The 25,850-nt window shown below is 42.5% G+C and overlaps 1 protein-coding gene across 3 annotated transcripts in view; it reads left to right on the forward strand.

Moving 5' to 3' along the window:
- The window catches only part of DCTN3 (dynactin subunit 3), a 44,348-nt gene extending 25,357 nt beyond the window's left edge, over window positions 1–18,991 (forward strand). For all 3 annotated transcript variants that reach the window (XM_086960273.1, XM_086960275.1, XM_086960274.1), the window contains 4 exons: window positions 13,998–14,081; window positions 14,701–14,759; window positions 15,124–15,183; window positions 18,365–18,991. In XM_086960273.1, the coding sequence (XP_086816399.1) occupies window positions 13,998–14,081; window positions 14,701–14,759; window positions 15,124–15,183; window positions 18,365–18,454 (293 nt within the window). In that variant the 3' untranslated portion in view covers window positions 18,455–18,991. The remainder of the gene's footprint in view (window positions 1–13,997; window positions 14,082–14,700; window positions 14,760–15,123; window positions 15,184–18,364) is intronic.
- The last annotated feature ends 6,859 nt before the right edge of the window (window positions 18,992–25,850 follow it).

Raw genomic sequence — 25,850 nt, forward strand, 5'->3', positions numbered from 1 at the left:
CCTGCCAGACCTCAAAGGCATACTAACAGAACAGCAGTTTAAAGGTCTGGGTGACGTGCCAACAGAACAGCACATCTGGATGATTGTACTTCACAGCTTGTCCTATCCATTCCCATCCTTATGAGTGTATGATGCAAAAAATGCATACTTTCAGTTCTACTTTATGGAAGCTCTAAACCCCTCATTTGATCATGCCAACCCACTAGAGATATGTAGTGCTACGGTCTTCGTCTTTTGCCTTCTACAGTGGGACCACCATAACTAGCCTCGTAAATTCCTCATCCTGTACTGGGGAAGAGCCCCAGAAATTCTAGTGTTTGATAGTCATGCATCACTTGAAAGATCCAAAAGCTGATCCTCATAACATGTCAACTGCAGACCCAACCCAGGCCTCCCCTGTGTGGCTTAAGTACTGGAAACTATCCTGTGCACCATAATACCCACTCCTACTCATTGCAATCTACTTAGTGATTTTCAGTCTGTATTCCTCTCTTGCGATGAAACACAGACTGATCTATTGGATATCTGAAAATAATTCCCTTCTCCCAGTGATGAAGGCAGGTGCATAGCTTCGGGGTGGGGAGCATGTTTGGGATGTGACACATCCCCAAATAAATACATTCTTGGCTTGGTAGGTGGGTCTAGGGGCCCTGAGTGTGGTCTGCTATGTCTCCTCTTTGTTTTAATTACCATCCTGATTTCACCAAGATGTTTTAACTTGTGCAGTTTTTGAATTGGGAATTGAAATATCTTTGAGCCCGGTTTACAAAAAAAGTAGCAGATCTGTACCCACAGAAGTACTTCGTGAATGGGTGCAAATGTAATACTTTTTAGAATTTACGAACATTGGCAGTAGTAGGCTTGGAAAGCTGCACCTTTCTTAGGTTTGCAGGCATTCTACTGCAACCAGACACCCAAAAGATCATGGGACAAATGCTTGCAAACAGTCTAACCACTGGCAGTCCCTCGGGTTAGCTTTCCAAACCTTTGTTTTTCAACCACTGTGCCAATCTAAACAGAGGGCCTGATTTTAGGATTTAGCAGACGGAGTAAAGGTATACAGGGTGGTAAGGAGCTTTCATACGCCAAATTTAGAGATGTCCGTCAGCCCGGTGAACATATGTATACATTGGCAGGAACCGCCGACATGGTGGGTCCTGTCAATGTAGGAAAAGTTTGATAGCCAGCACTTTCAAACATAAAGGCTTGGTGTCAAACATTTCCCCAAATTGTTTTTCTTCCAAAAGCAAACGCCCAAATTGGAAGTTTGTTTTTGAAGAAAAAACTATTAATCCCCCCCCCCCCCCCCCCCTCCCCCCCACATCTTGGTAGTTTTATCTCCTGGCGTGGGGGTCATGTTTCTATTTTTACTGTCTCTCACCACAAGGATATACCTAGCAGTGACTGTCTTTAAAGTCTCCTCAGCAATTGTTTTCAATTGTATTGTATGCACAAAACATCGGCTACCATATTAATGCAGATGACCCAGGTCTATCTGCTGTTGGAAGAAGGACCCGGTGAATGGCAGCCAGCAGAAAATTCTAGTCTTGACTACAAAATACCTAATTCTTCTTGAACAGAGAATGGACTGAGATAGCTATAATGGGTCTCAATGAATCTTCACCATTCCCATTTGTGTGCTGAGAATAAACGTCTACATAAGTCTTGTAGTCTTTAGGGCGCTGCTTGATACTGCATCCAAGAATGTCTTCTGGCTATGCCATAGTCCACTATGCTTGTCATAGTCCACTGCACTAATGTCTTCTGCACAGGGCCACAGATTAACATGTAACTCCTCTTCAAGACCAGTAATGCACTGTCCAACACATCTGAGACGCGAGAGCCTAATGGCACTCACAAGAGATGTCAATTTAAGATGTTCTGCCTAATGCACAATGCCCTGTGTGATTCCTCGCTATCGTTTTTGAGCACTAACATTCACTCATGCTTTTTAATTGAGCTACCCTACTCCATGTCGAATCAAGATATAAACAATTTGGTGGAAAATTCCTGCATGTACGTGGCCATATCAAACGTGCTTCTCTTATCTTTGCCAGTCACTCCTCCATATTTACTACCAATCATAGCTTGAGAGACATCCGTGGTCCACTAATACCGTAGCTGTACCATATTTATAACTTTCTTATGGTGACATTACCAATGCACAGATCAGGCTTTTCCCAACAATGCACCATATGACTCTACCCATTTTCAATACTGTATTCCTGTACTGTTGTCTGTATCCTCTAAACTCATAGCACCCTGAGGTCACAAAAACTGGCCTTTAATACTCCAGTCCTCCTTTCTGCTCCATATAATTAACTAAAATATCGAAGCCACGTGTGGAGACTTAAGAGGAGTATTTATAGATCTCCGAGTGAAAGGAGAGGAAATTCCCAGGTACACCAACTTAATCATACAGTATGTGCGGTACAATGAGTCTGCGCTCATATTTGGACTGGAGGGAGAAAGCGTTGGCCTCCTATAGATGGCACATACTTTTTCTGTCAAGGTTAAAATGCTGAAGCCTGAACTCCTAATGCTTCTGATCGATTCATAGTAGTACATACGCTTCATTCACATTTTGCTTCTGCTCACTACAGCCTACAGGATGGGGCAGTGAGTCAGCCTACTTAAGACACTGGTTAAGTTAACTTTGATTGGCTTCAATTTGCTCTCTCACTAGTTCCCTTCATTTTCAGGGTTTTTGTTTTTACTTTATAATTACAATAGTGTTGCCCTTCTGTTTAGAGGCTTATGTGATAGCCGGGCACTTCTGATGCACATTCCCTCTTTATCAGATCCTATATACTGCCAATGCTGTTGAAAATTCCTTTTGGAGTGTTTTGCTTCTTTGACTGCTGCTATGTTACAAATACCTAATTGTGTCAAATTAAAAGTGTTCTGTATTCAGTTATCATCTTTACTTTTTTTCTTCTTGATTTCTTTCATTTTTTTTCTTATTCCTTCTCTCTCCTTCCCTTTTTCATTCTTCCAATTCCAGATTTATTGACTTTTCAAGTTGTTCCCCCTTTGCTCAGGAGTACTATGGTTATGCATGTGTGTTCTTTTTTTTTTTTTTTTTTTTTTTTTTTTGATTGATGAAGGCCCGATATAATCCCAAATTATAAAGCTTTGTAAAAACCATGACAAAAAAAGGCCCGATATCTGATGGCCAATGCAAGACCTATTGGCTTTGCCATGCTTGTTTAATATTTTGCCCCAACTTAAGGCCTTGATGTCTTTCCCAGACGTGGTCTACCAGGCACGAGTTTATTTAAAGGTGTATACTCTGGGCTCTCTCTTATGTGATATGGTGTAGTTTAAGTACAGATTGTTGTAAACTCATCTTTTTTCTGGTTCCTGTTTTTGCTGACTTTAGTAAGTCGTAAAGTGCCTGTGCTTCCCCCCTCCAAAACGTGTGCTGTATATTGGAGCTCTCTATTTAACTTCCCTAGCAGTCCGTTCTAAAAAGTGTTTAAAGTGCACCAGTGAGACAGAAAGTTAACTGTCATATATGGACTGCAGTATATATTTGCATCACCCACATATGTGACAAATATTTTTCTGCCAGGGGCTTAACTGTGCTCTGGCTAGGCTGCCAGTTAAATGCACTGCAGCGATACATGGCAGGGAAACTGCCCTTGCCATGTAGAAGTATGCCTTGTAAGCCCACGGGGAGAGATCTAGGACACACTGCATATTAGGGTTAGTGTGCCCTCACGGTGAAATAGAAGCCAAAAACTATTTCACTCTGTAGGCGTGGATTGACATTTCTCTAATAGGCTTACATTGTTTGACATTTTTTATTTTCAGTCTCTGGTTAGAAAAATGCTTCAAAGTTATTTCCTGCTTTTTTTAAAAATCCGAACTTCAGATTCAGATTTTTGAGAACGTAAGCAGTTTAGTATGTCTGAGCTAAAACTGGCGTAAAACCAGTTTTGTCCTCTCATCGCACTCCCAGCGCTAAAATACCCATGCTTTCCTGGAAGCCCTACCATCCCTAGCTCAGTGGGCAATGGCTTGCCTCTGGGCCCTGGAAAGGCTAATGGATCTTAACTGTTTACCACCTAGCAAGGATTAGCTATCTGGGAGTGGACGGGAACAGTTGGAAGAACAAAGAGTAGCTTGAGCACTACCTGTTTGACATGCAGATGCTATGGAGGGCTGCTGCTTTTCATTTCCAGGACCCTCTTAGACACCTCCTATCTAGTCATAGTAGGAAACCCAGTTTTGCCACCATTCACACTTCCAGAGCTTGAAGAGGTAACCATCATGACTGAGGATAATTGTTTTCTTCTGGGCCCAGAAAAGGTCAATGAATGTAAACTGCGCCCAAGACTTTCGCTATCTGTGTGTGGACAGGAACAGCTGGCAGAACAAAAGGTAGTTGGTTGGTTGATTGCTTTATTTCGATATGCATATATCATAAAAGCGATACAAAAAGGTTAAAACAGCATGTCGAAAAGAGTATGACTGTACAATAGTAAAAACATTAAAACACATTAGGCCATCATAAATTAGTTAAAAAAAGATTAAATTGATATGGACAGTCTTCTAAGTCTAATCAACCAGGCCCATTTTAAAAACTTGGCAACGGCACAGACAATCGGGGGGGCTGTGTCAGTTAAAAGAATCCGAAGGGCAACAGAGTGCTGGCGAGTACCCAATTCTCTGCAGATAGGGCCGAGCCAGCGTGTTCTTGGTCGGCCGTAATCAGGGCATTCAAAAAGAAAATGTGGCACAGTCTCTGGTTTGTCGGGACAGAAAGCACAGTATCGTGAAGAGGGCTGGGAGTTATTCCACCTGGAACAAAGATCAGCCAAGGGTAACAGCCCCAGCCGAAATTTGATATACAGGGACCGGTCCATGGCAATTGTTATTAGGTCCATGTATGGCTCGTAGGCGACAACATCTTTTATCAGCAGAAAAGCTGCGGTGGCTTTGCAGTGGTGCTGATTACTGCTGCGCTTCATGCGGACCCACTCCCAGAACAGATTTTTTAGGGTCTCCTTCGGGGGAGCGGAGTGACTATCCCAACAAGAGTCCAAGCCTAGATCCCCTAGAAGGTGTTTGATGTTCTTCAGCCATTTGATTCTGTGCCAGCCGTCGGAGTGCATCACTTCAGCAAGGCCGTCAGCGTAGGGTTTTAGCTCCGGTACCCTCCACAGACGGGCCCAGAGCAAGAGGGGTCGAAGGCGAGCCTGGTCCCCTATTGCTTTACAGCCAGCATCCATGAGCACTGGGATAGTCGGACTACTTGATGGTATGGCAAGGAGATCTTTGATGAATTTGTTTTCCGCCTTGCACAGTAGATCCACTTTACCCAGACCCCATAATTCGGCTCCATACAGTGACCCAGGGACCGCACGAAAGGTAGTTTTAGAACGGAATCTTGACTTGGAGATGCCAATGGGGCCTTACTCCAAGGGTCTCCAACCTTTTATGTAATATGAGCTACTTAAGTAAATAAAAAGTATTCAGAGCTACTAGTATTATTAGTGATGTACTACTGAGCACATCAGACAAGATTACATTAGTGCTCACCAAAGCTAAATTGCCAGCAGCGGTCACCTCTGTGGGTTATGCGCTGTTGCCAGCAGCAATGTTACAAAGGCTTTGTCAATGTGTAATTCCTCTATATGTTTAATAAACAACCATAGTTTCAGTGCCCCTGGTACCGCGGTAATAACGTTAGTCTTCTCAACACTGCATGATTTATCACTCAAATATGAGTGTTTAATATATTTTAGAAATTCCTCTATTTTTGTCCAAACATCAGCTGTATGAGTTCTGAAACTACATACATTTCCATCTTGAATTTGCACTTTTTAATTGTATTACACAGATATTAATTCAGTCTAGCAAAAGCTTCTAGTTTAGTAGGCTTGGCTGTACCCAGTAAAGCTACTTCCAAGTAGCTGGAGAGCTACTCGTTGGAGAAGCCTGGCTTATCCTCGTCATCCCCATGACCCTCCTAGACGGTTGGTATTCAGCCACATTAAGATTGCAAACTAGCTATGACTTTGCCAGTTAGGGAGAGTAACCTGATGGTAGAAGGGTCCCGCAATCTTAAAACAGGGGCTCCTGAGTAATTTTACAGTAAGGCAAAGAGATAGTGCTGCAAAAGATGTGGGGTTATGTGAGAAAATTGTTAAGATTGGATGGTAGAATTCCACCAGTCACTGGCTAGTACTCAGGATAAATAGAATATTTCTGGTTGACGTGAAGGAGGCCCTTCTGGAAGAAGAATTCCGACTCCTGCTGGAAGATCATCACTCACACAAAGGACCCCTGAATTATGTTGGCACCTAGGGACTGGAAGTGTTTTTCAAGGGTCAAGTGTTTGGCCCCTGTGTACATGCTGTACGGACACAAACAACAGAAAGACTACTGACTCCAAGAGCGTCCAAATGACTGTCTATTTAGATCCTGAAGGAGACCTGGCTGGAGAGTGATCTAAGTCCTAGAATCCTGCACGAGAAAGCTAAGGCCTGCAGGACTGACCAGAGAAGCTTTCGCAGCAGCGGTAGACTAAGGGCCTCATTACAATGTCAGACCGACCGCAACCGACAGGCCGTCAGTGACTGTCCAGCTGCCAGACAAGCAATTGGTCTGGTTTCCGCATTTCAATGTAGGCGGTCGGACCTCAAAGGTCGGGGGGTGCGGGGGCACCACCAAGATCCCGTCATTAGCAAATTGGCATTAGCAAATTGGCCGATAAACATGTCAACTCCATATTGGTAGCCCATGTGGAGAACTATCATGCTCTACACCCCACTCAGACTGGATTCAGAAGTAAGCAGGGCACATAGACGGCCCTCCTTGCTATGGTGGAAGAAGCAAGGAAAATTATAGATACCGGAGGCTGCGCTGCCATCATCCTGTTGGATCTCGGTGCAGCCTTCGATACAGTAAATCACCGCATTCTGATACAAAGACTGATGGAGATGGGGTAGCGGGGACTGCCCTTAAGTGGTTGCAGTCCTTCCTCTCCGATAGATAATTTGTGGTCTGTGAAGATGAGGTTCTTTCAAGACAGACCTCGTTACAGTATGGTGTCCCCCAGGGATCCTCTGTAAGTCCCACCATGTTTAACATCTACATGCGGCCCCTTGCGGACATTGTGCTTCCCTGGGGGGTCCAGCTGGTCACTTCTGCTGACGATACCCAGCTGGTGGTGTCCCTTAACCAGCTTGACTTGAATGATAACAATCTTAAATCTTGTCTGGTTAATGTAGTTAAGTGGATGGATTCTTCCTTCCTTAAACTTAATGGCTCTAAGCCCAAAGTCATGGTATTAGGACATGCTGCCCCCCCCAACCTAGAACCGTGGTGGCCAAGCTGTTTAGGCCCACCTCCTCTATCAAAGAAACAAATTAAGAGTCTGGGTGTTTGGTTGGACTCCAGTCTTAGTTTCTCTGTACAATCGCGCAAAGTGGCTGCCACTTGCTATGGCCTAATTAGACTGTTGAGGAAGATCCTGCCTCTTCTTCCCTTTGACGCCAGACGTCTGTTGGTGCAAGCCCTTATTCTATCGCGGCTTGATTACTCTAATGTGATCTATCTGGGTGCTCCACAGGGGACCATTAAGATCCTACAAGTAGTCCAGAATTATGCAGCCCGACTGCTACTAAATGCCCGAGGCGCACCTCAGCCAAGCCAGCGCTTTGTCAGTTGCACTGGCTCCCAGTGCAACAGAGAATTTGGTTCAAAGCCATGTGCACTGTACACAAATCCATCACTGGCAACGGACCCGCGGTGATCCTGCCGATGATTCAAATTCATCCGGTCTCTCGGACACTTAGATCAAACAACAAAAAGTTTCTGTCAGTCCACAGGATTTGTCGGGCACGTAGGGGTGTTCGGAGATTCTCGCTTCATGCGGCAAAACTGTGGAACCAACTCCCCTACTCAGTCCGTCTGGAATCCAACTATCTCCACTTCAGGAAGTTGCTGAAGTCCTTTCTTTTCCCATGAGTGGTGGTGAAACTCTAGTTGCCCTAAATGCGCTGGGATGCCTTAGGGTAGCCATGCGCAATATAAATATGTATTCATTCATTCATTCATTCAGGGCAGCAGTTTGAATCGTATCCCTGCCAGGTGGGGGCGATGCCTGCGCAGGCATGTCCCTTCCTGACTGTCTTTTCGTGGCGGTCCAACCACCATGAATAGACAGCCTGAAAGTGACTTTGGGAGGCCCCAAACAGTGCCCCCATCGGGATACTACAAATTCCATACACTATGTTCCAGGCACCACATGGTGGAAAAAAGTATTTTCTGACTGCCACCACAGCGGTCTCAACATAATTGTCGGACGCTCTCCTGCCCACTGTGATGGCTTTCGGCTGTCCGACCAACTGCCATTTAAATGAGGACCTAAGTCTGAAAGTTCAACATTTGACCGGAACAACCCACTTATGTTAGACCTCCAGTCCATCACAGTCAGTCTGAAATTGTGCCTAGGTCCGAATCCACTGCAAACTTTTGTTTTTCCATAGTGCTTGACTTCTTTCTAGTCGCTATTTGCCTTAACATGTTGGTTGTTTTTGGCCTTAAAACTTTAAAAATCTGTATCGCCAGTTCCCATGAACCTCTTGTGATGAAATCGGTTTCTTTTGACTCGTTAAATTAAGCACTGTTTTTTAGGTCTCGTCCTATTCCATTCCGCAAGGAATGAATAGGACGAGACTATTGGGGCTAAAATAAGAGCTAAACTAAGCTCTTAAAAATGCAGATTTCCAGAAGTGCATGTGGTCTCGTGAACGCGATTCTATCCGCCTGCCTCCCACATGAAAGCCATTTGTTGCTTGTTCACACTTCTGGATCCGCTCACTTCTCCTCCCCCCTCGCCAAGAGCTTCACATTTCAAAGAGCTCTCCCCCGCCTCCTCTCCCCCGGTTCAGACTTCATGACCCCTTGTTCTTTGCTTTCTTACTTATCTTGTATTCAGATTGCGATCTCCCCCTACTCTTTTCTGTTTGGGTAGATCTCCGTGTGCCTGTGATGTCTCCTGCTCAGAGTTCCTTGGTGTTTAGATTCCCTTGCTCTGTGTTCTTTTATTCTGTTTCATGCAGTACTCGAGAGTCTCTGTACTATCTGCTGGCATCTTTAGTTGCCGGCTTGATGGCACCCAGCCTGGTGCTTGTGGTTTTACTGCGCGAACCTCTTTTCGGTGCCCAGGGCCCTCACGGCTGTAGAGATTGGAACAGATACTGGTCTTTGTTCTTGGTGATTTTCATCTCCTGTGCGGGAGGCTTCAGAAATAACATTTCATAGCTCTCTATTCCTTCCCCTCCTCTTTACTTTCCTGGTTTTCTTTCCGTTCTCTCTTCGTATCCCCCCTCACCCCCTCCTCTCTCTTTCGCTCGCTCTTTCTCCCTCATTTCTCTCCAACTCTAGCCCTTCGTATCCCTTTCTCCCTCTATTTCTCTCCCCGACTCTATGGTCTCTGCCCTTTTTCTAGCACTCAACCTTTCTTTCTCTAATTTTCTCCTCTCTTTTTCTCCTTCGTTTTTCTGTTTTCTTTCTTTCTCTGTCTCTTTCCTCTCTCTCCCGGCCTTCTCATTGATCTTCTTTGTGCCTGTGATGTCTCCTGCTCAGAGTTCCTTGGTGTTTAGAATTTCTTGCTCTGTGTTCTTTTATTCTGTTTCATGCAGTACCCGAGAGTCGCTGTACTATCTGCTGTCATCTTTAGTTGCCGGCTTGATGGCACCCAGCCTGGTGCTTGTGGTTTTACTGCGCGAACCTCTTTTCGGTGCCCAGGGCCCTCACGGCTGTAGAGATTGGAACAGATACTGGTCTTTGTTCTTGGTGATTTTCATCTTCTGTGCGGGAGGCTTCAGAAATAACTTTTCATAGCTCTCTATTCCTTCCCCTCCTCTTTTACTTTCCTGGTTTTCTTTCCGTTCTCTCTTCGTATCCCCCCTCACCCCCTCCTCTCTCTTTCTCTCGCTCTTTCTCCCTCATTTCTCTCCAACTCTAACCCTTCATATCCCTTTCTCCCTCTATTTCTCTCCCCGACTCTATGGTCTCTGCCCTTTTCTACCACTCGACCTTTCTTTCTCTAATTTTCTCCTCTCTCTCTTTTCTCCTTCGTTTTTCTGTTTTCTTTCTTTCTCTGTCTCTTTTCTCTCTCTCCCGGCCTTCTCATTCTCTATTCTTTATCTCCGTGCCTGTCTGTCTTTCATTCTCTTCCCTACCTCTGTCTCCTGCATTTCTCATTCTCTGGTTTACTCAATCCGAGCGTACCTTGATATAGAAGACTTGCAGTTTTGCATTTTCCGTTACCTAGTGGTCAGACATACATAAGGGTGCTTGTTTAGGGGAGGCCATTTCTCCTCTCTGCTTCTTGTCTTTTGTGACTGGTGAGGGCATTTGGCCACTCTGCGTCTTGTCCTTTGTGACTGATGAGGCCATTTGTCCACTTTGCTTCTTGTCTTTTGTGACTGGCGAGGCCATTTCTCACTCTGCTTCTTGTTTTTTTGCAGAGTTTTATATAGCGCGAACTTGAACCGAATCGGGTATCAGAGCGCTTTACATAGCACCAGTTACGTTACATGAGAACACACATTCATTTTTGTTAGGCACAGGGAGATTAAGTGATTTGCCCAGAATCACAGGAGGTTTAGCGTCATTACCGAGACTCGAACCCAGTTTCCGAGGTCGAGCGCCCTAGCCGTTATCTTCTTCATTTTGGCCTGCCTGTGCTGCAAGAAGGGCGACGGCGGATTCAAGGTAAGACAGACCTGTGGATAATCACCCCTGCCAGGGCCCATCTGGGTGGAATTATAGGCAGAGCCACTGGGATAATGAGGCAGGGAAGGGACAAACTCTGCAGTAGGGATGACTAAATTATACACCAAGAGATGGCAAATTAAGTGCTACCTTGTTTGGCAGTGTTTTTTCACTATTTTGTCATTTTAACACATGTAGATTGGAGAAAAAAAAGATTCCAAACAGCTTGGAGAATGCAACAGCTTTTTAGAAAAGAGAAATATACGCATTCCCCAGGCCCTATTTAACTGTTATTAACCAGCAAGGAATATTTTTTTCTTTTCTCGAAGCACAACCATCGCTTATGACCCCAAGAGTAAAATAGTGTGTTTTCTGAAAACAAACCTACGCATGCACACTTCTAGAAATAAAAGGGGAGCCTCCTCGTGTACCAGTTTTCCTTAAGATTTTTTCAGTTTTGGGTTTAGTCTGTGTTCACACTAGGGCTTTAGAAGCCCCACTTTCTATTAAGAGGCCAACAGAACAGTGCTGTACATTACTAGGTACAATCTCAGCGTCTTCCTAGAAGACGCTCTCACATCAAGTCATCAGACCTTCAAAAAAAGAAGTCAAATGTTTGGCATCTTGCTGTACTCCGAGCACCCTCTTGAAGTACCGGATGACGTGTCTCCGGTGTAACATGACTTTGCACGTATAACGAAGTACATTTAACAAGGGAGGCTCAGAAGTATCATTTTCTTCCCGATTGATCATAAATTTACGAATTAGAGAGTCTTTACCAAAGACCATCTCCGTCGGTTTCAGCATTAATCATTCATTATTGCTATATGCAAACCCTCGAATAAAGCACTGATTGTAATCTAGTATCGGTAACAGAGATAAGGAACAATATTTCATTACATCACACACAAACTGCAAAAATACCAAAACCAAGCCATATATATACATTGCAATTTGTGCTCTTTGACCTGAATGTGAACATCTTTTCTCTGAGGTCTTCACTTGGCTCTCTCTGCTGGCGAGTGGGTCTATGAACCAAACGCTCTCGCTTTACTGAATATCATTTCTATTTCCAGATTCACTCGGATGGACGCACAACCCTCCCCCCCCCCCCACACACACACACACAACCCCACACACACAACCCCCACACACACCCAACCCCCCCCAGACACACACACAACCCCCACACATACAACCCCACACACATACAACCCCACACACAACCGCACACAAACAACCCCACACACAACCCCACACACATACAACCCCACACACACACAACCCCACACACACACAACCCCACACACACACAACCCCACACACACAACCCCACACACACACAACCCCCACACAACTACACACAACCACACGCACACAACCTCAAGCACACACACAACTACACACAACCACACACACAACTACACACAACCACTCAACCACACACACAAGACACACAACCCCAAACACAAGACACACAACCCCAAACACAACACACACAACCATCTATCGATCTATCTATCTCTCTATCTATCTATCGCATCACCACAGCATCACTCAGGGGCACCACAACATCACTATGCGCTACCACAGCATCACTGAACGCCACAGCATCCTCGTCGCCACCACAACATCAATATTTCATTACATCACACACAAACTGCAAAAATACCAAAACCAAGCCATATAAATACATTGCAATTTGTGTTCTTTGACATGAATGTGAACATCTTTTCTCTGAGGTCTTCACTTGGCTCTCTCCGCTGGCGAGTGGGTCTATGAACCAAACGCTCTCGCTTTACTGAATATCATTTCTAAGTCCAGATTCACTCGGATGGACACACAACCCCCCCCCCCCACACACACACACACAACCCCACACACACACACAACCCCACACACACACCCATCCCCCCACACACACACACAACCCCCCCCACACACACACAACCCCCCCCACAACCCCACACACAACCCCCCACACATACAACCCCCCCACACATACAACCCCCCCACACATACAACCCCCCACACATACAACCCCCCACACATACAACCCCCCACACATACAACCCCCACACATACAACCCCCCACACATACAACCCCCCACACACACAACCCCCCCCACACACACAACCCCACACAACTACACACAACCACACACACACAACCACACGCACACAACCTCAAGCACACACAACCACTCAACCACACACACAACCCCACACAACCCCAAACACAACACACACAACCACACACACAACCCCAAACACAACACACACAACCACACACACAACCATCTATCGATCTATCGATCTATCGCCCTCACTCTATCCATCGCATCACCACAGCATCACTCAGGGGCACCACAGCATCACTCAGGGGCACCACAACATCACTATGCACTACCACAGCATCACTGAACGCCACAGCATCACTCGTCGCCACCACAACATCACTCAGCGCCACCACAGCATCAATCTGTGCAACCATTCAAAAACAACTGGTTCAAATATGTTCTCTCAATGTTTCAAGCTTTATTACAAATGCCACAAAAAGATGTTAATATTTCACTTCTGTTCTTGGATTTTCGTCACAATAAAATACACTGAACATAACCTTCACAAAAGTTATTAACAAAAGTTTAAGCTATTGCCATTATAAATTACAATAACTTTTATGTAAATATTAATTATTAAAAAAAATTAAAAGCCATTGTTATTTGTAATATCAATACATCTAAGTTGCGTAAATACAACACATATTGCATTACAAATGCTATAGGTGTCATATTTACGAAAGTTATAACTATTGCCATTGTAAATGACAAAACTATTAATGTCGCTATTTTCAAAACCAACACATCAATAAAAAATTGTCATTTACAAGACCAATAGCTCAAACTTTCCTAATGCGAGACCTATTGCATTGCAAATGCTTGTCTACCTTTGCTAGAGATGTTTATTGTGTTGTATTCTTAACTTAAAAATTGTCACTGCTCGAACTTACCACACACGTCTGTAGGGCTAGGCTGCTTTTTCTGCCATAGAGCAGAGATTCTCAAACAACTGTGTTTTGTCCTAACCATAGTGAGTTCGAGTTGGCAGCCCCCCATCCAATTAGTTGCCCTATTTCTCACATAGATAAATTAAATTCAGTATAATATCCATTTTGTGGTAAGGATTTGTATAGCGAGTTATGTAAGTTTGTAAATATTTCATTTTACTTGAGCGATTCCTTCTTTTGTGTCTCTTTTTAGAGGAACAATATATTCTTGAGCAAGCAGCTCTTTTGGAGCAGTTGAGCATCCTCCAGCCATTCCTCGACAGTGAGCATATTAAAGGTAAACTAAAACATTCCAGAAGAGTAAAACTGGAGGTGGTGTATTTTTGGGGTTACAGCATTTGTCATCCTTTAAAACGGCTCTCATTCTGGATTGTTATGAATGCGTACTTTGCAATTCAAAATAAAAAAGACCATGAAGTTAAAGAAAGTAAAAGCTACATTGTAATATATACAGTAAACTTGCCTACTAAAATGTCATGAAAATAAATATAACATAGGTTAAATGCTACTGTTTTGAAATTGAAGATCTCCTAAAATACACGTTACGTCTTGCAGTATATGCGTGTTAGGTGTTCAACTCTTTGGGGGGCATTCTGTCCATGTGCATAGAACAGTTTTCCTCGGCAGGGCAAGGGGATCTGTTCTTTACCAGACCAAATGAAAGCTTAGGAGGCTCAGTCAAATAATTCTGTGAAGCTGTAATGTCCAAATCAAATTTATTAAAGAAGGGCATTTGCTGAAGCCTTTTTCTGAGATAGAAGACATACAAGTGACCTGCTGACGCATTCTAAATCCCACATAACCTGAATCGTACTCAATAGCACCCATAAATCACAGCTTCTTGACTCAATATAAAGGTGAAAGTGATCTCATTTTCTTTACTTCTTCATTTCCAGCGGTTCCTGGGCATGCTTCAAAACTGCAAGCTCTCTCTCAGATCCACATACAACAACAGGTAGAGCATGACATCTTTTTTCTTGGTGTCCAGTCCCTCACTTAATAAACTGATACATTGTTTTAGCAGATACTCATCTTTTAGCTTTCTAAATTATAGTACTGATTCAAACATGATCATTTTAAAATGATTTGATTGCTTGCTTTGAAAGTTTTGCGGATTGGCAGGATTGCAATATTAGGCCAGAATTATTTTGGCCAGCTTGAAAGTTTCCAAAAAAGTTTGTTTTCTTCATGCAAAGAATCTGACCACCACGGGTTTACTGTTGATTTTCTAGTAGCACTGTGCTCTCTTTTCCACAGTCTTGTGCGACACCTGCTTCAATGCTTTCTATTATTTTCACATTTTGTTTGTGTTGTGACAGGACCAATCTGATGAAATAACAGAAGAGACCAAAAGACTCCTTGAAGACTACAACAAAATGGTATCCTTTCATACAAAGCTGTTCAGGTTCCCAATTCCCCATTTGTTATTTTTAGGCTTTCCTGTTTTCAGTTTCTATTTTTGGTAAATTCTGGTGGGGTTTTTTCAGTGTTTTCAATATCTTAGAAAACAGTTGTTACCAGTGGTTACACATTTTCGCGCCACTAAAAACCACAGAAAAAGTGTTTTTCCGGTGTTTATGGAACGTTTTGCTTTTGTTATTGCTTGCTTTCTACACTGAATGAACATGGTATTTGGACAGTGTACTTATAGTGTATATGAGGTCCAAATAGATTTTTGCAAATTAATCTTATTGTAGTGCACCATACAATACTTCTTCAGTGAGTCTTTGGGTCATGTGCACTCGCTCTTTTCTTCCCATGTAATCTTCTGTGAAAAGCCCCTCTCAGCATACCATCTAACAAGTGGCAAGAATCTCCTACAGGGAGTCACTTCAGCTCGGGTATCAATTTTGACAGGTCATCACACAACTTTTTAATATACGTAGCTGAATCACTGCAAATACAAAACAATATGACTCCAATATTTGTTGAACTTGGAAAGAACCATTTATGCAGAGCATTACAAGTGACACTGAGTTCAATGCTTTGCAAATGTCTGTTGTCATGTTTTCACCACTATCCCAGATGCTTGGTGATATATATATACTTGTCACTATACCTTGCATTGAATGTTTAAAGCCTGAGGTGTTGGCAATTCACCTACTATCAATACTGACCCACTAGAAACTATGGTCTGATGTATTAAGGGTTTGTACCCATTCTCTGTGGGTAAATGTGATGACACATATTAGGAAATATTTTTATGAAATTTTCTGAATCTCTACAGTTTATAAAATAATTAAACTAAACCTTAAACATGAAACTAAACCCTGCATCTTTAGACCAAAGGCCACAAAACTGAAAAAGTAAAAGGAAGAATAAATAACATTTTAGTGGCATCCCTAAAGAACAAAACTCAAGCAGAATAATGTTAGCCAGTCTTTCTTACAGCTAGCTTGTATAACAAAGTTACATTGTATTGACACCTTCAGGAAGAAAAAAATGACTCTTTCATTCTCTTTTTCCTTTCTTTGAATGGCATTTAGTTTGTGGTTGTGCAGGTGTTTTTTCAGTGTTTATATGTTTCCACCCGTGAGGGCTATTTATCTTTCAGTGGGGTTTTATCAGTTATTATAGGTTTAAACCTAAAACCCCACAGCCTAGTTATTTTGTTCCAAGGTGTAATACATAATTGTTCAGTTTAAATGTGTGCTGAGATTTTGTGTAAGCATGTCATGCTATTTGGTTGTACTTTTTGATTACTATGAAAAATGTAATTTTCTTTTGGAATAGTTAGGTTTGACATCAGGGTGTCTAAACAATGCTTGGTTTAGTCTTCAAACCAGTGGGCTGCATGAAACATCGTAGGCTGTACATATTTCTTGCATCATTTAGTAAAGTGCCAAGGATCAACGGATGTCATGTATGTCAGAATCGAATTTAGTGCCCATGACTTGTCGTTGGACTTAACAAAAAGCATGATCATTGTAATTTGATTGTTACACTTGATGTTTAATTTTAAAAACACTTTTTAAAATCATTTCAGCATATGATATTGTCAGTATAAAACTTACATGTATCAAAACAGTTGTTTATCTTACATATAGATATTGCTCAGATCCCCTCTTAGTTTTATCTTTTTTCCTATTCTACCAGTCTGCAAAATAATTCTGCAAAGGCCATCCTTAAGGGCAGTTGGGCATGTCTATACTCAATGTGCCACCTTGGATACTATAACTACATTCAAACATTACATAGTGTTTTAATGTTCTAATTTATTTTAAAAAACGAAACAATGCAAACTTACACCATCACAAGAACAATAATGGATGGATTAGGTGATCTGCTCTCGGTATTAAAGCTTGGCTTTTGTTACGGAGAGCCCAACGAATGTAATGGCTGGAGCTGCAGCTATGGTGAATACTTTTTAACCAAGTGTGCAGTGTCTCCAGTAACATGACCTTTACCTGTAGAAGTCTTCTTACCCTCTATCATGTTTAAATACTCATCACCCGGGGAAATTTGATGTGGCAATATCTGACCGTTTACAATCACCAGTGACCGATCAGTCAGGACGCTCCAGGCTTGACCAACCTTCCTCCAAAAGATACCTCCCCCTGCCTCTATTTTTAGAAATATTTCCTCAAGTTTTATTACACTTTGTAGGTAGCTGGCTCTTTGTGATATATTAACAATTTGATATACCGTGTAAAGAGTCCAGGCGTTTCCTTATGAGTGGATATGGGCATGCTATGCAATCACAAAGTGCTCTATTAGGGGCAATTTTTTAGTTCTACAATGTTATCCTTTGGAACGAAGAATACGTTCTGCAAACCGGTTGAATGCAGCAACTTACAAGACCAATCTCCAGGAGCTAAGATGAGTGGTGGGCAATGTCCAAGGCAGCATCAGCAATGCACCTCAATGCATCTCCAGCGCCATGGGGGCAGTCGTGTGCAAGGTGCATAACAGAGTCGGGAGCCCAGTGTATTTCAATGGAGATCGGTCGCTGCGGAAAGACGCTGCAGGCTCTGGCCAGAAGGCTAGTCGGGCTGAACCAGCAAAGGGGGGTCAAAGCTTGTGATGCTCATAGGGGGGGTCTTCTCCAAGGCCCAGGGGTGACAGATGCAGGGGTGTGTCCTTAGGCGTCTGGTTTTCCTTTCTGGAGCAGTCACAGCTAAAAACTAATTTCAATAATATAACAAGATATTTTTTGAAATGTAGTGTGTTTCTTGTGTCCCCCGAGGAAGTGCAAGAGCCTGGAAAAAATTGGAAGAAGCTGGGTGTTTGTATGTGTGTTTTGTAAATAAGGTTGAGACTAATACTGGTGGTCTGGTGTTATTGCAAAGTTATCTTTAACTGTAGCAAACTTTGATATTGTCATGCTTTTTTTCCAATAGTGTACACAGGTTAAATTGGGAAAGGCAAGTAAAATCTGTTTATTTTATGAGTAATACGATGCGTTTTTTTTTTCTAGCTTCGTTTTGAGAACAATTCAACCATCTCTGGTAATTTTAACAGTGGCTTTATTTAAAAATAATCAGCAACATGCAAACATTGATATGGAAGTTTAGGCACTGTAGGTATGTATGTGATATGTTTCCTTAACTTGCTCTTCAGACTGTACTCCTTTCCAAGCAGTTCGTCCAGTGGGATGAGATTTTAACTCAGATGGAGGCAGCCAGTCAAGTGAAACGTGTTCTAGATTAAATTTGGCCATACTGGAGTAATTTATCCAAACAAGTGAAGCTGGTGCGGCACAGGGAAACACGCCATTCACTCCTTGTACCTTGTTTCAAACATGATCATATATTGATAGACCTATGTAATTTGAAACCTGAAACTATTTGTAGTTAAGTCTGGCTGAAATTGGATTTAAAATATGGGCATCTGTACGATGTGGCTATACTTTTCGGTCATGAATTATGGCCCACAAAATTGTTACCTTAACATTCTGTTTTTTGGTTTTTTGTTGTTTTTTGGGTTAGCAATGTCATCCACTCTATTGCTGTGCCATGGGACAAAAATAGATTTAATTTCCAATGAATTATTTGCAAACTTGGCGTGGAACTATGTGCTCCTGTTAATAAAATGTGTTGCTGTTCGCATTAAAATGCATTTTATATTTATTTATGTTTACAAACTTAATTCATATTTCTGTAATATTCAATATGCCCTGAATACCAGAAAAATATCAAATGGTATGATATTGAAATGGCGCATAATAAAATATTTTAAAACTATAAATTTAGAGTTTTCATTTTTTGTAAATTACATTTAAGACAATCCGCATGAATAGAATCTGGGGTTAGTAATTATTTTCTTAGAAATATTTGTTAATATATTCAGTATTTTATATGGAAACCACCAAGAAATACCTTTTGTAAGCTAAAATGATTTATTAGTGTTCCCTAGGTCTTTGCACTAAAACTCTGTTTTCTCACATAAATGTGGTAGGATTTGTAGTCTTAGCCAGATTTTATTTACCTTACCTTGCTTGCTTCAGAAGTTCATATTACTAATTACTTTTCACAAACTTAATTTCATGAGGCTGAATTTTTGGCAGGCATCACTAAATATCCCTGATAATAATATTAAAAAAATTATTTTCTACTTGCCTCCCACTATCGAACCCTCCCGGTGAATAGCATGTTTATGTAGCTCTATATGTTTGCAGTATGTGAAGCTATAGATGACATGCTGTGAACATTCCTGCCATATAGATACGTTTTTTTTGTTTGAAGGAGGAATTTCGGCTTCTAGGTGAAACATGGTACTTTCCTTCAAACCTGCAATGCTCCAAGGCACATGCTACACATCAGATAGTTTTTTTCCACACCATTGGGTTTGAAGTAGCTTTGGGTGTTCCACCACTGTTTGACTGAAAGTTTAAATATTTAGATACTGAATAGCTAGGTAAAGGAACGGCATCGAAGAAGAAATAAATGACACCATTGTGATTACAATTGTCATATTGAACGCCCAGGTACAGGTTGTATGAAAATAACTTAAGAGAGAGGCTATGCAAAAAACTCAGTTTAAAATTTTCTGCTCACAGAATAGCAAGTTTACTGTGGTTGGACAACACGACATCAGTAACGTCTTCTTAACCACAATGAGACTGCAAAAACGGTGTGCATTGTTTTTCAATCAAAGAAAACTATCCAGCACCAACAGGACAATAGAAGGGCACACTGTTCAGAAATGCAGGGCAAGGACTTTGAGTTCTCTCCTTGAGCAGCAGAAGAGAACGTCAAGTTTAACAAGAGGGAAGGACCATCCAGTACTTCAGAGAACCAAATGGGGCGGAGACTTCTTTCAACTTCTGCTGGAGACTATGACTCTATAGAAACTGAACCACTGGGACCATAGCTGTAACCCACACTCTTGACAAAGACCACACCTTGAGCCTCAGGGGTTAAAAGGATGGAGGTGGCCTACACCTTCGGCATTGGAAAGATACATCTCACGCAGAGGAATCTGTGGCTTATTAGCCACCTATGTCATCCTGCAGCTCCAGTAGAATGTTATGACCTCAGAGGCAGTGATGACAGATTAGAACCTCGGTGAGGGCAGTGGCAGTTGATGTGCCGTCGTTGGTGAAGGTGCTTAATAAAAGGTAGCTTTTACCTTAAGCGTGCTAAGTATTTGCTGCAAGTCTTATGGGCAGCTTTGTTATTCTACGGTAAAGACAATTATTATAAGGCACATCTGAGAAAGTAGAGCCTTGAGTTTAACATTTTTGCTCTTGTTTAAAAGTGTCACTCTCAGACCATCATCGTGACAGCAATTGGTTTCTCAAGGTCACAGTGACTACTGGATATTGTTGTCATCATAAGGATTCACAAGGAGACAGCAACTATTTGTAGTTTATTTATTTACTTATTTAGTTATTTCTGTAGTGTTAACTCATTTTGACATTTAGAATCTTACTGATGTACTGAAATGAATTTTAGAGGATTATTTGGGTGAACAGCAGTTGTCAAATCTAGGTTTCAGATTTGTAAATGTTGCAGAATGTTACTTCACAACCGTTTCTCCTACCATCGCCAGGTGAACCGTGGAGAAAGGTTTTTGGGAACTATGCACGTGTGTGTGGCACTACTCAGTGCGGAACGTAAACAGGCATTATTGTTACATTGTTTGGGAGCAGAAGTACAGGATGTCTTAGAAAATTTACCTGATATACCACATGCTGAAACGCAATAATTTGAATGATTTTGAAATATCCATAGCTAAGTTGGATCGACGTTATGTGCCACAAGTGAGTACAATTTTAGAAAGGTATCATTTTGGTCTCAGGGGACCGAGTCAGAATGTATCTGTGGAAGAGTTTGTGACTGCATTGAGGCAATTTGTTTCGAAATGCAATTTTGGGGGTGCAGTTGAAGAGAGGATTAGGGACCAATTTGTTTTACGCTGCAATAGTGACAAAATAAGAGAGGAATTATGGAGGAAAGATGAACCTCCCCTGGAGGAAGTACTTATTGATGTGAAAAGGGTGGAGCATATAAGGAAATTTGTTTGTGAACTAAAAGCAGAGAAAAATATGAATTCCACAGAGAAAGAAAATAGAACTGAAATTAATTGCGGTCAAGACACAGATTGTTCCAGAGGTTAAACAGAATACTGAAGCACAAAGCGTCAGGAGTTTAGAGCAAAATTTCAAAGGGAGTTGTTTCAGGTGTGGGTTCGAAGGTCATAGAACAAATGACAAATTTTGTCCTGCTTTGTTTCAGGTATGCAATTCTTGTGGTATCATCGGACATATTAGTAAATGTTGCAGAAACAAGTATAAGAAGTACAATAAGGGTAGAGGCAAAGAAGTGTGTCAGGAAATAGTTTTGCAAGTTGAGGAGTCTAACAGGTTATTTCCATTTGAAGTGGTGAGCATTGAGAGAAAGGATATTATGATGAAATTTCACTCTTGTTCACGTATCACAATAATTTTCGAACAAACGTTTTTGAAAATGTTTTCTAACAACAAGGCTCTTGCTTAAATGGATATACAACCCGGAGGTTATGGTGGGTCAAAGATTGACATGCTAGGGTATTTTGAAGCATGCATAGATGTGAGTGGGAAGAGTTTGTGTGGAAAGGTTTATGTTTCTTGCCGTGGTGACGATCTCTTGGGTTCGGGTCATCAGAAAGATTTGGGGGTCAGCCTACACCCGAACAAGGTTCCACAAGTAAAAATAGATGAAATTGAGTGTGGTCAAAACTAATTTATACAGGAATTTAAGGATTTGTATCAAAACAACAAACTGGGAATGCTAGTAGGCTACACACGCAGGTTCAAGTTAAGACGCAACACAATTCCTGTAGTGGCTAAGGTAAGAAGGATTCCCTTACATTTAAAGACGGCGGTAGAAAGTGATCAAGAAATCGGTGGAGTATGGGGTCATTGAAGAGGTTGAGGCAACAGAATGGTTTGCTCCCATTGTCGTTGTGTGCAAAGGAAATGGTGACATTTGCCTTTGTGTGGATTTGAGGGCACTAAAAAGAGAGGTAGTGGTTGACCGATTTCCCTTGCCAAATAGTGAGGAAATGATTACTACTTTTTCTGGTGCAAGAGTATTTAGCACATTAGACTTGATGCCAGCATATTACCAGGTTGAATTATATGAGTGTTCGCAGGCCCTTACTCCTTTTACAACTCCTTTTAGCATATTTCGCTTCAAGAGAATGCCATTTGGCTTAATTTCTGCTGCAGCAGTTTTTCAACAGATCATGTCAAAAATTCTAAAAAATCAATCTGGTGTAAAGTACTCTCAGGATGACGACATTATTTTCGGATTCAACAATGTGGAGCATGATCAGCAAGTTTGTGAAGCGTTACACAAACTTCAGATGGCTGGTCTAACACTGAAAGCTGACAAGTTCAAGTTTGGAGTTGGTGAGGTCAGTTATTTAGTGTTGAAAGTTACTTCAACAGGCTTCAGACCGCAGAAAGAACTGGTTGAGACAATCAAAACCCTGCAGAAACCTAAATCCAAAGAGGAGCTTTCCTCTTTTCTGGGGATGGTTGAAAATTATAGTTGTTTCATCAAAGACTTTGCAAGTTAAACATTTAATATGAGAATTCTGTTTTAAAAAATCTGAATTTTTCTGGGGGACACGAATGTTCTCAGGAGTTTGTAAATGTCAAACAGGAGCTTAGCAATGCTCCTTCTCTTCAGTCTTTTGAGACTTGGTATGAAACTAAGATTGTTTGTGATGCCAGTGAGAAAGGGTTGGGAGTTCTTCTAATTCAAGATGGCAAGGAAAATTTTATTGCGCACATTTCAAGAACTCTGAGGTGCTGAATGTAACTACTCTGTTATTGAGAGAGTCTTTAGCTGTGTATCGGTCTGTAACGAGATTTAAACAACTCCTTCGGCCTATCGGATTTAAAGTTCAGACTGATTACAAACCATGTTATGTTATGTTATGTTAAAATGGGACTTTTATAGCGCAACGGCTACTCCAGGGAGTGTCCCGGCGCTTTTTGCTCCAATCATAGTGAGAGCATGAAACATAACAGTAACAGAAAACCATCAGTTGAAGTATTCAACAAGAAGGGTCTAGATTCAATTTCATCACGTATTAGTAGATGGGTTGTGGGTTTGCAAGATTTCTGCTTTACTGTTCAGATGATGTGTGTGGAGAGGGTTAATTAATGTGAGAAAAGTTGCCGCACACAAGACATGGGGATGAAACTGCAGACTGGTATGACTATATTTCTTATTTCAACAACTATTAACAAACTTCCCGTTGGCAGAGGACATAAATGGAAACAGGTTACCCCTACTCAAATGTGTCTCTTGGAATGCCAATGGGTTGGGAAATAAAAAGAACAGCGTTCAACATGCTCCATATGCATGGTTCGGGCATGGTATTTCTAGAAGAAATGCACTTAGTATGCACAAGCCGTTGCGTTATTATCAGAGAAAGATACAACTCACTAATTGGAGAAGGATTGACACAGCTTGAGGAGAGTGAATGTAAGATGGAGGCAACTGGTACATGGAATAGGGGACATTTCACACTGATGTTGTTTTATATTACACTCAGGCTACAGGCAAATAGCCTAGATAGACTGAGCTTCAACATATTGCAGCTCTAGAGAGGCAGTACTGATTCTGAGGAGGGACATAAATGTTGCGGGTGATCAGGCTAGATAGAAATGGGGGGGGGGGCAAGAGAAACCAGCCTCACAGAGGTTTGTTACCAAATGTGACAGGTGTATAAAGAGAGGAACACCCCACACTACAAAAGTAGTGCTATTACTCCGCAGCCCACAATTCCTTCTCAAGGATTGATTACTTTATAACAATGGGAATGGCCCCAGGTATTCTCCGGGGTGTTCAGTGTTTGGCCCATGGGGTAGCATATCACTGTGAATGGAATTTACATGAGGGAATTGAGGCACACCCTGAGCAGGTGGCTAAACGTTAGGGAGTTGAAGGCCAAGTGTAGGAAAGTGCCCTTTCTGCATAGTTGCCCCCTAACTTTTTGCCTGATACAATTTGATTGAGTGTGCATTGTGTCCCTGACAGTCAGATCATCAGGCCCTGTGTTCTTTACCTCACCTGTACCAGTGTTTCCACAATTGGTACAACTCTGGCCTACCTGTAAGCCCCTTGTAAGGGGTAGCTAAGGTACTAAGGGCATGGTAGCCAGGAGAAACCTCTGAGGGCGGCAGCATGTAATATGCTACCCTCAGAGACCTCTCACCACAAACATGCACACTGTCGTTGCAGCCTGTGTGTTGTGGTGCAGCTAAAAGTGAAGTTTCCAAATGGCACACATCCCTGGGTGCCATGCCTGCCCAGCACTGCATGAGGCATAGGTAAGTCACCCTGAAGGCAGGGGGCACTGTACCTCATGTGAGGACCTATCTGCATGAGCAGATGGGCCCCAATAAATACCTAAGGCCATTCTTAGATATTATAAGTGCACCGTAAAGCCAGACTGGGTATATGGTCTAGGAACTGGTCATTACGAGTTTCCTAGCATCATGATGGCTTTACTGAATCCTGGGATGTTTGGTACCAAACATCTCAAAATAATAAACCTGCACTAAACCCAGTGTTGGATTCATTATTCCATGCCCTCGGGTCCCTTCTAGAGGGGACACATGAACCAAACCAACCACTGGTGGATTCCTGACTGGTGAACACCAGCCTGCCACCACAAGACAAGTTTCTCGACTCTTGTGGTGGTAGCCTGCGCTCCCTGGGACCAGAACCAAAGACTTTCCAGCAGGAAGGATCTCAATATGAAAAAATTCTGTGGGACCCTCAACAGCTATTTTCCATTAATGGTATATGCTTTGTCATCAACGTACTCCTAGTTGGTAGCATCATCATTGGGTCTTACTCCCTCCACCAGGAGGTAATCTTTCTGGTTGAGAGATTATATGAGATCCAGATATGGAATCATGACTTAAAATTACCTCTTATCTAGAAAGGGTGCTTTAATGAACAATTTAGATAAAGGTAAGGTTAAATAGGAAGTGGATGTGATATGGGATGTAAGATGTGATCCTCACATAACGTAATGAAAACTCAACATCTGAGGGGCAGAGCTTGCCGCGACGCAAGATGGCCGCGTAGAGGAAGAGCTCCGCGAGCCATCAGCACCACACAGTAATTATCCTGGCAATCAACATATGTTTTAAAGCCAAACTGACTGTAATGCCCTCTCCAGGGAAGCAGCTGCTTATCTATGCCCTTTGAGCTCTGCGGACTGCCTGCAATGGCCATATTCTGTAACGCGGCCTGATCAGGAACGTGGAGATCAGGAGCGGCCGCCACTCTACCGACCACTGGAGAACTGTGGTGGAGGAGGTGCCTTGCCCACGGTAAGAACTGGGTGCCTGATAGTGCTGGGCGCTGGAACACATTGGAGCGCCTGCCTGCTGCGTGCTGCCCATGGCGGGGCCTCTCCCTGCCACTACTAGAAACGTACCAGCAGGCTACAGGAGACCCTGAGAATGAAGGTTTGCTGCGAGAGCCCTGTGATGCGGCCTTGAAACCCTGTCAGGGAGCCCGTGGTCTCGACCTTGCGCCCGAGGGGCTGTTGGATCCGGCGAGAGCGGGCACCTTGACTGATTGACCCGTGG

Source organism: Lissotriton vulgaris, chromosome 3_1 (genome assembly GCF_964263255.1).
Source record: "Lissotriton vulgaris chromosome 3_1, aLisVul1.2, whole genome shotgun sequence".
NCBI classification, from domain to species: domain Eukaryota; kingdom Metazoa; phylum Chordata; class Amphibia; order Caudata; family Salamandridae; genus Lissotriton; species Lissotriton vulgaris.